The 13,227-nt window shown below is 39.8% G+C and overlaps 1 protein-coding gene across 1 annotated transcript in view; it reads left to right on the top strand.

Moving 5' to 3' along the window:
* LOC132765575 (uncharacterized) overlaps positions 1-13,227 on the top strand; it is a 47,727-nt gene that overhangs the window by 4,200 nt on the left and 30,300 nt on the right. Inside the window, exon 2 of the mRNA XM_060759855.2 lies at positions 2,404-2,483. Coding sequence (XP_060615838.2) covers positions 2,404-2,483 — 80 coding nt within the window. The remainder of the gene's footprint in view (positions 1-2,403; positions 2,484-13,227) is intronic.

The following is a 13,227-nucleotide window of genomic DNA, read 5'->3' as shown; positions in this document are numbered from 1 at the left end:
TCTGGATTACATGAGTCTACACTGCCACAAAATCCAGTTCAAAGCAGATAATGACAGTGTAGATGTGGCTTGAGGGCGCTTCCAGACAGCACTAAATTATGGGTTTTAAACAGGGGCAAAAAAATCCTGGGACTTCAGAAGATGGCCGCCATGGCACTTCTGCCAGAAATTTTGGTTTTAAAAAACCCCCTCAAGATGCAAATATGCGGATGTGGGGAGAATCACTGCAGTGAATCACTGCAAAAGTTCAGTTCTTTGTCCTGGTCAGAGAAACTGTGTCCTCCAGACGTTTCATGAAGTATCTGCCACACAAACAAAGTTTAAAGGGCAGGACCACTTCTGCCCAAGTCAGCACTGCACAATCAAACAGGAACACACTTTCAAGCCAGGAACAGAACTTTGCCATTATTGGCACTTTTTAGAGCCTGGCTGCCTGGCCATCTGTCCAGACAGATTTGGTTCTGTACTTGTGGCATCAAACAACAGGGTGTTGTTCCTGGTTTATACATGGCTGTTCACAAGAACAGATTGCTATTCTTGTGAAATGATGTACAATATTGACTGGGGGGCCACAACTTTGTTCTGGCCAGAGAAAATGTGCCCTCCACATGTTTCATGGAGTTTCCGGCACACACAAGTTTTTGCCTTTTACTCAAGTGTAGAAGTAACCAACCAATCGGGAACAAATATCTAAAACTCAGGAACAAACCCAGATTAAAAAAATCTTGGGATTTCCGACTGCAGGGACATACAGACATGTGAAGATCTGCATATTTGGCTTAAAACTGTAATATTTCCACACTTGGAAATCTCCCCCCCCCCTTTTTTTTTTTTTTTTTTTTTTTGCCTTTTGTAGCGATTGCTTCCACGTTTACAGAGAACAGCATCTGGCCACCCTCCTGTTTGCTGCAGAAGCTCCTAGGATAAAAGTACTTTCTGAACGGGTCCTGAGATGCCTGTTTCAAGATCCTTGCTCTGTTCGTTGGCCATTCAGTTGAAAATTCAAAGCAAAAAAGATACAATAAACTATTTTTTCAGTATTTTGTATAACATGTAACTACTAAACTACTATGTGTAATATATTACATTTTTTGCATGTCTTCTCCAAAGGTAGCCCCAGTATGTTCAGAGGCATACTTCTAGTAATATGTGCATGGAGTGAAGCTTTGCAGCATAATCCTAAACTTATTTATTTGGAAGTAAAGTCAGTTCCACTGGCTTCAAGACAGCTGACTCCCTTGTAAAACTATGACTGAAGCCTTCATCCTCTTGTTTCTGAGTAAGATTGACTTTTTCATCAAAAAACATGTTCCTTGTAGAGTTATCTAATTTACCTGAATACACATTTACTTAAATTACTGAAAATCAAGATTGGCTTCAAACAACCTATTTACTAAATTTTCACACGATTGAGACATTGGTTTTGCATGCATTATCAGATAACCATGAAGTACTATTATATAATATTGCATCATGGTTTTGCATAGGTGTGTAATCAGATGAGCTTTCAATATTCAATAACATATCAGATGAAAGATACCAAAGGACCCAAAAGTACCAATCAGGATGCACTCTGGTGACATAGATTTTTGGCTTCTACCTTGCAATAATACACAAGAGACAAGAGACATGTGCATCACACCACGTTATCTAACAACGGGCTTACCTGATAGCATTATTTAATCCAGCTGATCCAGGCATTAGTTTAGAAAACAATTACATCACAGCATGGAAAATTTGCCAAGGAAAAGACATCTCATAATTACCATTCCCAAGTGTATTTAGTGCTGCACACACGGGAACATACCTTGACTGGTAGAATTCCTTCCTGACAAAAGTTAAAATCAGCTCAAAGAGTCTTAGAAGTATAAAGCGGATAGTCACGAGGAATGTACAATCAATTAAATATGGTTCAAAAGTCCTTACAAAATGTAGGGGTGCTGGTGTTTCATTTCTAAAGTGTTTCTAAACTATAGTTCATGAAAAAATCACAACTATAACGAGAGTAACAAAATTGTGTTACTATTTTGTTATAGTAATTGCACATAAGTACTATCATTGGTGAAAATTCATGGGCTTTTTTATCCCTGATTTGTACAGCTATTGATGTGAAATTTGCTACCGTGGTAGAACACATTTACCACTCTTAGTCCTCCAAATTTCAGAACGTTTCACTTATCCACGGCTTTTTGGGAAAATTTCAAAGTTTTTATAAACAACATTTTTACAATAATAAATAAGATATGTTTCTAGTTTGAAAGTATTATTTCATGTTCAATGGTTTAGTCCATACTTTGAAAGTAGTGGTTCTACACCGAGAAATTTGTTTTTGAACCAAAACCTTTTGTTAAATGGTGAACTAATGCTGAACTAAGGCAGTCTTTCATTTTGCTTTGCTTTCAGCTTTGCTTCCTTGCACTGAATATGAAACTGACTTTGGAAGCCTTCCAAGATTTACAAAACGAAAACAAAAAAAGTATGGGGTAAGTTTCGATTCTTAAATTTTTGGTGCGGGCCACATCCATATATCAGATATTGTCTCATAAGTACGAATTTAATGAATTTGACTCCAATTACAAGGACTAACAAAAAATGCACACCTCTAATTGTCATTAGAAAAAATTAATTAAAATTGAAAGTAATTGTAAGGGGGCAAACAACTTGTATAGTTTAAGGAGAAAGAAAAATAAAAATGAGTATTATCTGGTGCTGCAAATACCCAAAAGCAGTCAACAAGGCTGACTTGTCTGATGTTTAAGGGATCAATGCTAGGTCAGCGGACAACAAGGGAATCTGTGGGCGGGGGGGGGGGGGGGGAGTTGGGAGAACCATCGGCATTTCCCCAAATCACCCCCTTACCATCCCACACCGTTTCCCACCTTTTCCAAAGCTTGGTCCTGTGCTGTCCCTGGCATAGCTTATGAGAACACAGGTAGTCACACATGTTCTCAGGGCTGCCTTGTAGCACACTGCCGAGTTGCAGTGTGCACAAATGAGTGAATGAATGAATTAATGAAACTTTATTGATAGCCCACCTTATCTCCCAAAGGGACTCAGGGAGGCTCACATCAAATAGACAGTGGCAAACATTTAATGCCCAATAAAGCTGGGATGGAGCCTCACCAGAAGTAGCCCTGTATCATGTGATGGGCTGTGCCAGGCTCTATCATGGCTGCATCTCGGCAGTGTCCTAGGACAGGCAAAAGCCCCATGTGGTGAGGTCGCAAATCTTCAGAGAGGTAGGAGATTCCTTAGCAGATCAGTGAGCAGATGAAACCCTTTTTACATTAATTTTGTGCACTGTCTGTCTTTTCTGATCATCCGGCGAAGGAACAACCCTCATCAGATTTCAAAACATTTCACATCGCTGAGAAACTCCAGGTATTTGGGAGTTGGAGTCCCAAACACCTGGAGGGTCACAGGTTGTGAAGGCCTGCATTAAGGCCTTACTACTGCTTCAGAAGTAGCCCAGAAAGGTAGGGCTTTTACCATCCAACTTTACTATTTTGCCTACCTGCCTGGTTACACCATCCAAACTCATTAAAGAGTACAGGCTGCGGTTGCTTTCCAAAAGGTTCCTCCAACTACCAGTACTTCACACTTCTGAGGGCAAGTATAATTACAGGGTTTAATAAGTCCCTGGAGTACTGAAAGGTTGCAGTGTGCAGTGCAATTCCCATATTATAAAAAGCAATTCACTTTTACTTTCCAAAGGAACAGTAACACAGAGAGCTGCTCCCACACAAGCCTCATTTATTTCAATGAAGCGCAGAAGGAACTGCCACACAACTTACATTTCCACGGCATTTTTCATTTAGGGACATAAAACAGTAGAGGGGTTATGCTACTCGCAACCATCTACCATCCATTATAGCAGTCATCTTATCTTCCCTATAAAAAGAATTTATTTAGATTGATGGCTTGCTGTATTGAAAACTCTCAGAAACGGCTTACATATATCTCATACAATGAAGTCAACCACACAAAAAAGGATTTTATTTTTTTCTCCCCCTCCCTGCAGCAGATGGAGAATTAATTTCCATATTCTGACTAAAGAAACTTATATGATGGCATGAAGCTGTTAATATCATCTGGCCTCAGTAGGGACAAGCATAAACAAAACAATAATAACAAAGCTAGAAGAGGTATAAACTGCACTGGGCATATGACACAGGATTACTTAACTCTTTCCCTGAGGAAAATCAATGCAGTCCCATTATTTCGTCAGTGATTATTATTTTGGCAGATAATACATCCAGTTCATTCAAAGATAAGGAACATCTGAGGCCATAACTCAGCCGCACAGCACGTTTTGCATGCAGAAAAGTCCGGGTTCAGTTTCCCAAAACTCTCGGCAGTGACAAGATATACTATGTCAAATAGATCGATACTCTGATAATAAAAATGTTTCCTCTATTCTAAATCCTTCCACACTAACTCAACTACCCAGGGCCCTTCCACTCAGCCCTATCAAAGCAGAAAATCCCACAATATCTGTTTTGAACTGGGTCATCTAAGTCCACACTGTCATATATTCCAGTTCAACGAATATAATGTAGAATTTTGTTCAACTGTGTAGAAGGGGCCCCAGATGTTCTCTACTGTTGTTTTGGGGACTGAAAACTTCTAGATGTTCAATTTCTCCTGAACCCACAAGACACAAAAGAAATACATCATCATTCCCTGATGTTTTTACTCTGTTCTAAGTTGGAAGAGAAGAATAAACCTAAAGCAGAGATGGCTTCAGGAAACAGACAGCAGTGCGTTGCCCTTAATGTTATGCAGCAGTGAGTAGCATGGCAGAGTTATGTTACTCCAAAATATGTTATCTGTAAAAAGAATTGGGAGATAGACAGTGTATATTTGCATGGGTGCCTGTGAGTCTTTTCAGCATCCCCACTGTTCCTGATTGAATTGCATAAGTTATAAGACTATGGGCATAATTATAAGCCATGCAAAAATCAGAAAGCAATAAGACGTTGCAGTAATAAGGATGGAAATATACAGGGTATCTTTTGAAAGCAAGAAGATGTCTACTTCTCAATGATACAATTATGTTACATGCCATTTAAATACAGTTGGTCACAAGGAAGACGACGTTGAAATTGATCATTCTGCTCTTGAGTCCCTTGTTCTACTTTGAGAAAGGTACAATATAAATAAATAAATGAATAATTCTATATGTAGAAATCCAGACATTTTTAAGTGATATCTACAATGTGTAGCAACTTGCATGTTTCTGACCAGTTTAGGGAGTTTGCTAGCCAGCCAACCAGAATACGTCATTCTATTTCTCTCTCTCATCTGCCTCCAATATCTATTCCTCATACTTCCCACAGTTATCTGGACAGTGAGATTCACCTTCTGAAGGATGTTTGGCTCTTGGGTTTTTAGATTTTGTTTCAAAGTAATAGCTAAGTGTGTCTAGCCCTTTTATTTATGGAAATATGAAAAAAATGAGTTAACAGCAGAGCAAAACTGTTATGCTAGCAGTGTTATATATACTCTAACACTTCTGCAATGATTTCTCACCTCTGGAACACTGCCATCTGCTCACAGCCCCAGACTTCATCACCAGAGCATTTCTGGTTACAGAAGATAAACATACATTCCAAAGTCTCATGGAAGGAGCCTGAATGCCCATTTGCTATACTCTGAGGCATTTCTCTTAAGGGCAAAGAGTGTTAACCCCCCCCCCTCCTACAACACTGCAGAATGTTCCTGTTGAAAGAATCATGTGGGGATGGAAAGAAAACGTGCCATTATTCATTCTCAGGTCAAAAAATTGGTTTCCCGGCAGCTGGGAAACCCTGCTAGGAAGACTAATAGGTTATCAAGAATTTTGTGCAGCTTCCTCTCAGTATTCTAATATCTCAAAGTGTCGTGGGAGTTAGTCTGTGGAGAAAAATACTTGAGTTTCCTGCTCAGAAAATACTGCTCCCTGTGCTGGAGACCTGCTTTCTGAACACACACACACACACAGTGTCCCCCCAACCCAAATAAATTGCCCTTAATAGAAAACAGGGAGAATACTTTGGAAAAATTTTCAATTTTTCTAACTGCTTGGAGAAACTATTTTAAGTATTGATCCTCACATGTGTGCACAAACCAGTCAAGAATTTACATCCTTACAAGAGGAATGGTTGAGTGTAAGGTCCACTCTGCTGCCAGTGCCTCATGCCAGGTACAGATTCTGCAGCCTATGCACATTCAGATGGGACAGAAGAACATATGTGATGGGAGATTCCTGGCTGATCCACGTGGAAGAATCAGCCAATGATGAGGAATGGTGGAAATTGCAACCCGGTGTCTTGAGGCTATAGGTTGCTCAATCTGATAATTGGGGGAGGGTGGGGGCTGAATTCTTTTTGAGAAAAGGTATAGGCAAATGGAAATAGTCAATATTAACAGTACACACTCTTGCCTCTTATAGTGAGGGGTTGCACCTAACAATAGGCCTGTCAGTAGAAGCCATGATGAAACAATGATAGAAGCCTATTAAAATGACATTGCTACAGATAATCTTGTTTCCTGAGGCAGGAGGGAGAGTTTGGTGTGTTGTTCAACTGGTTAATATGGCTGTAAATAAGTGCCAATTGTTATCTCCCTATCTGTAACTAATGCCTTGGAGCTTCCATAATTGTTTACTTTAATATGGTTACTCCCTTAATACTATTCAGTGTTAGTATGTTATTGATTAGTCTCATCTCTATGTGTCTTATATAACTGATTTCCTGTACTCCTTCAGGGAGTGTACATTAAAAAGAGATATGTCTACAGACAATATAAATTAAATTCTCTTCAATATACAGGTAGCAGGTAGGGAAATTCCTGACATGCATTTCTTTGCCCAAGAATAGATACCATGTGAGAGAAGTTTATTATAAATTTAATTACTGATTATGAAAACAGAGAAATAGCCAACTGCTGACACGCAGAAGTATTTGGTACAAGTGCAAAACAGAGTTGTGTTAGAGTAAGACTGGTTTGGGGGTGAAAGTGAGTACAAATAAAGATGATGGTGGTGGTGGTGATGATAGGAATAACAATAATAAAAGCAGTATGATCTTAACTGATCTAGCATTACTGTGTACACCCATATAGAATTTTTATTAAGTTTTTAAATGTTTTCTTCACACACATTATCTGCATTATTTTTGTTAGGTGTGACATTATTGTAAGCTGGACAGCAGCAGCATCTTCCTATCGCTAAGGGGAGGGTGTGTGTGGCTAAAACAAAGTAGCTTCCCTGAGACCATCTGATACATTTCTGTTTGAAGTGAGATCAGAACAACTTCCCAGAGCACACTGTTAACTAAACCTTTACGAAACATTCAGTGTTGCAAAACTAAACCATAGAAATGATATGGGAGATGGAATCCTGAGCTAGATATAAAACAGATTACAATTCCAAGCATCATCTCTACCTTTGTACCACATGAACAGTAGATTGATAGCATAAAACTAGCAAAAACCGCATTGAGTCGCCTGTTAAGGGCTGAAAAATGCGGTATAGAAATAAAGCAAATAAATAAAAAGAGAAGGCTGAGAGGAGATATGATAGCCATGTATAAATATGTGAGAGGAAGCCACAGGGAGGAGGGAGCAAGCTTGTTTTCTGCTTCCTTGGAGACTAGGACGCGGAACAATGGCTTCAAACTACAAGAGAGGAGATTCCATCTGAACATGAGGAAGAACTTCCTGACTGTGAGAGCCGTTCAGCAGTGGAACTCTCTGCCCCGGAGTGTGGTGGAGGCTCCTTCTTTGGAAGCTTTTAAGCAGAGGCTGGATGGCCATTTGTCAGGGGTGATTTGAATGCAATATTCCTGCTTCTTGGCAGGGGGTTGGACTGGATGGCCCATGAGGTCTCTTCCAACTCTTTATTCTATGATTCTATGATTCTATGAAAATAAATAAATAAAACTCTCATTCTATTTCCTCTTTGAGTACAGCTATAAGCATGTCCAATCTATTGTGAGTCTTTCTGAGCCACCTTTCTGTGATGTTGTACCCCATCCACTCAATGTCTTTTCATCCATACTGTTAGGATAAATAGATCTAGTTGAATGAATACTTAAATATACGTGTTGTTGTTATTGTTGTCTTGTTTTCAGGTTGTTTCTGACTCATGCCAGTCCTAAGGCAACCCTATCATAGGGTTTTCTTTATATGTTTTATACAAAGAAGGTTAGCCACTGCCTTCCTCTGAGGGTGAGAGTGTGCAACTTGTTCAAAGAGGAATCCAAGGGCCAAGTGAGGACAAAAACTGATCTCCCAGTTCAACACTCAACCCCTTACACCATGCTCCAAGGTATATATCAAATGTTCTATTAAAAGAATAAGGGCCTTAAAATGCACTCCTACATCCTTTGGATTTGAACCACACTGATGTTTAATGGGCATGTGGGGAAAAGATCAACAGTTCTCAGATAAAATGGAATTACTGAAGAAATACATTACAGTCAGTGTCCTTGTTGAGTCTACTTCAAACTGAAGAGTTCTTCTAAAAGTAGTCACACATACAGCTAATTCAGCCTCACACCCACATGAGCACTGACATCATATGTTGTTGCCCCTTTTATCCAGAATCTTCTGTTTCCCTGAGCATTACCTAACTCCTTTCTTCCATGTGGGACTTGAAACACTCTTCTTTTCATAACTGCAACAGTGCTACACTCCTGAACTTTCAAAGGATGGAAGGAATAACTATAATAAGCAGAGAAGGAGGAAAGCTGAGAAATAGGCTATGAGAAACATGATTGATCCACCACAGCTCTCCCCAACCTGATACCCTCTAGAATGTGTCTTCTACTATGCCATCTGGGGCTGCAATTGCAACATGAAGGGTAATGAGGAGAGTTATACTTGGACAGTAATGACCTAACATGCACCCAGATCCCCCAATTTTGCCCATACACCATCCATGACACATACCCCAATGGACACTCAGGTTAAAGATGGTTGATCTACTACAACAAAAGCACACTGGAATTATCATACTCCTTGCAGTATACTTGCAATCACTGTTTTAGAGAGAAACCTTTTTTCATGATTCAGCAAGGAATGGCAAGAGAAATAACATCTTCTGCTCTCCGTCTAGCAAACAAAACAGTTCTGCTGAAGAACAGGCCATTGGCCTCAGCATCTTGTAGGACTAACAGAAAGAGCAAACCAGGGCTTGGCTGGAGACCTTTCAGTATTCCCTATCTTGTAATTTGCTTGCCTTGGTGCCAATAGCCAAAGAATAGTACTAACAATTACCCAAGCAAGTAAATTGATCAATTCTCATAATGCACATCCAAGAGCTCTTTGTTTAGGGAAGACTGGCACACATCGTGTCTTCAATTCCTGCACAGAGCTATCATGCTACCCACACAGCCTGAATGCTAAAAGCAATTGTTGTTTTTTCCTTCTGCTCCTAACACAAGCAACAGGATGCCCAGGGTCTTCATAGGTCACCTAAAGGAACCGTTTTCATTAGCATGCAAGAGGGGGACGTCAAGGGAAGCTAGAGCTTCCAGTACAGCTGAAGGAAACCTACACCCTTCAAAGAACATCTTGAACTCCCTTGGCTGCAGAGCAAGAAAAGGTGTTTCCTGCTGGGAATCTCTCCACAATGCCTTGTAGGAAGGTTAATTACTGGAGTGTTTATTTATTCAAGTGGGTGTGTGACTCATCTTCACAGAAGTCAGAGTGTGGCAAGGGAGCTGTCATCTTCCAATTCACATTCCTCACAATAATTGTGAAAGCCCAAGAACTGCTCCAAGTAGATCTGCTACAACACCTCAATGGTCATTCTCCCCATCTTAATAGGGAATTCTCTTCACCTCAGTCCTGTTACAACTGGCTGCAAATTCATACTCCCAAGGCTGCAGGTGGACATGCCGGTCATCAAGCATGGTTTGTGTAGTATTTGAAAACATTCCTCAGATAACTGGCAAAGAGGAGAATTACAAGTACCTGGGAGGTGCAAAACACAGCTAGTGCATAACCCTTGCAGCCCGCACACTCTAAATTAGATAGATCAAGACTGCATTTAATACTGGTATAGAGTAAATCAAATGTATGTCAATTGTCAGCTAAACTGCACTATACAAAATAAGAAATATATCACAATTTTACCAATAGGACTTATGCAAAGCAACAATGGGGTAAATTTCCATGAACTGGATAAGAAGTTGTATGTAGTTTGAAATATTTAAGTTTGCATTAGCTGCATATGTCATGTAGCATGGAACTGAACAACATATCAGAAACGCCAAGAACCCTTGTCTTTCTTGACCTTTGTATATTGGTTTTCAAATAAATAATTATTTGTAATGTAGAGTACATAAAAAATACCAAAAAAGCATTCATCCCAGTTTGACCTTGGAAACTAAGTAAGGTTAGCCTTGGTTAGTTTTTGGATGGGAGACTGCTAAGGAATATCAGGTGCTATAAACTTTATTTCAAAGGAAGGGACTGGCAAACCCACCTCTGAGAATTTCTTGTTCGTGAAATGCATGGGTTCTCCATAAGTCAACAAATGACCTCAAGGCATATACAGAAATGCACACCATACAAACTTTACATCAGTATTCCAGATTTTGCAAACCCTAACATGCTAGCCTTGAATTAAAATCTGTCCAGAAATCATTGTGTTTTGAGCTTCATGCACATCCTATTGCATGTGTGTCCTATCACATCACAATGCATAAATAAAATAAATACATAAATCCTCTCAATAATCATAATGGCTAGACATTTTGCTTCTCAAATGATAAATTGGCATCCTCTGCATTCTGGTAGGTATTACTAGGTTATACAGATCATCCTGCCTCAGAAGGAATAATCTATAAATAAATAAATATTAGAGAAGGGTGAAGAAGAGAGCACTTTTCAAATGTTAGCGTGCAACTCCCATAAGCACAGTAAGAGGCAAGCAACAATGGGCATTATCATTTAATCTCTGGAGGATCATTTGACTCATGCATGAGCTGGTATTTTCTGATCAGAGCACACAATGATAACAAACTGGGAACTGTAGTCTAGGATAATCCAGAAAAGCACATTCCAGTGCAGGCATGTAGCTGGGGGGGGGGGGGGGGAGCTTGAGGGGCTTCATTATTTAAACTATTATGTTTATTCTTATCATGATCTGATCACCATGCTCAATATATCCCATATGCATGGGGCTATTGGGATAATTATACAAAAGGTTTGCTAGGGTAGGTCCTCAGCCCCCCCCCCCCCCCCTTGAATCAAACTCAGCACCCCCGAATCAAAATCCTGGCTATGGGCCTGTTCCAGTGTTAAAGCATTGTGTAAAACTGTTTTTTAAATATAAATATGGGGTCTTATTGGTATGATATATAATATTTGCAAGCCAAAATGAATCACATCTACCTGTATTAAAGCATTACTCATTGTGAATTACAACCCACAGCAATTTACCATTAAAAGGCAGAAGGTGCCCCCCCCCCCAACTTTAATCTAGTGAATGCTAAACTGCAAATGCTTTCTTTGACATGTTAATGATGTAAAAGTCTACAGGAAAAAGAGGCTATCATGTCTGTTAGTCATCATCACGGCCAAGATCAGAGGCAGTATCTGAGGAACATGAGTGGGAGAGTGCTATTGCGCTCAAGCCCTGACTTGGCGAAGGGGTCTGGTTGGTTGGTTGGTGTGGAAACAGAAGGCTGGACTGGGTAGGTCATTGGTCTGATCCAGCTGAAATCTCCTTGAGTTCTTTTTTTGCATGTACTCATGTATTTATGCTGGTGTGTACAAGACTATGCTATTGCCAACAAATTGCACTGGATTAAACTGCAACGAAGATCAAATTGCATGAGGTATGGCAAATTGTTAACTATTTGTAACAAACAAATTATTACTATATGAAATAAAAGGCCTGTGCAGAATTCAAATTTTAAAAGCCAAAAGGAAAGGAAGGAGCTAAGGCAGCCATAATAGGCAGTTGGGTTAGGTGTCAAAAGAGTCAGTTAGGAGTTTTAAAGGGGAAGGAAGAGTTTTGGGAACTGTTGCTAAATGATACCTCTTTGAAGAAAATAGTTAAATCCTTCAGGGAGAAGGAATAAGGAATTCAGTAGGCCTCTATGGTGTTAAAGAGCTGGTGTGGAAAAAGGATTCAGAATAACCTGTTTGTATTCCTGTGTGTATTCCAGCAAATAAATATTTAATATACAGTGGTAGCATCCCACTGTCCTGCTTTGTGTGTCAGGGTGTGTGTGTCCCTGTGTCCTTCACGGCCTTGGCTGGCCATACCTGTCTTTCCTTACTACTATTACTACTAGTAGTAGTAGTAGCAGTAAGAGCCCCTTTATTGCACATGTTTATTTTGATTCTTATGCATGTATTGCTTACTTGGGTCACTGGGATTTCTCCGCCTCCCCCAATCTAAAACTATCTTTTATCATCCCTGTTTGAGCCAGTTCCTCAAACTCCCTTCCAAAACACAGTGGTTCAAATAATTAGTAACAGGTTTTTGCCCCCATTTATTAATCTGACTTGACACTTATCAGAAGATAGTCTGATTAAAACCAAACAAACATTCCTGTTGTTTTTGGATTTTTTTTCTCTCTCGTTCTAAATAGATTGACAGAGTTCTCTGAAGTAACCCAGGGTGGCTTGGCCAAACGAATTAACCCACGCTTGCTCACCCTCATCAGATATCCACTCAATTGGGAACATGCAAAAGGTCTTTCAGTTAAGCTTCTGAAAGGGAGCCCTGCTGGAGACACCTAAGGAAACCATTAGTTAAGAATCAGAGATTGTTTCTTGCTGTGTTATGTAAGTTGCAACCCACAATTAAGCTGTATGACGCGGAATTGTAGAACACAATAGCAGGCACACAGATGGAACCACAAACTATTTTTAAGGTAGGTTGGATTTGATCTGTTTTTGTAAAGTGAGAACCTGGAAAACACATGAGAAAATGTTCCTGCTTCCACAGTCATGATCCACAAAGGGTGGACGACTGGTTAACATAGTGACACAAAGTTCAAATTCATCAACCTCTAGTAAAACAAAAGAGCAGTAAGGTATTTTCTTACAGGCAGCAAAGTGTTCCCTGGATCCATTCCCCAGTCACACTTTGGCAAGATCGCTAAAGAAGCTTGTTTTCCAATAAGTATCAGAATAGTTAAAATCTTCCATTGCTACTACATCTCTACTTTTTGAATTTTTAATCAACTGTTCAAGGAAGACTCCATCCAGGTCTTCAGTCTG

Source organism: Anolis sagrei, chromosome 2 (assembly GCF_037176765.1).
Source record: "Anolis sagrei isolate rAnoSag1 chromosome 2, rAnoSag1.mat, whole genome shotgun sequence".
NCBI classification, from domain to species: Eukaryota; Metazoa; Chordata; class Lepidosauria; order Squamata; family Dactyloidae; genus Anolis; species Anolis sagrei.
This window is presented reverse-complemented; position numbering and strand designations above follow the sequence as displayed.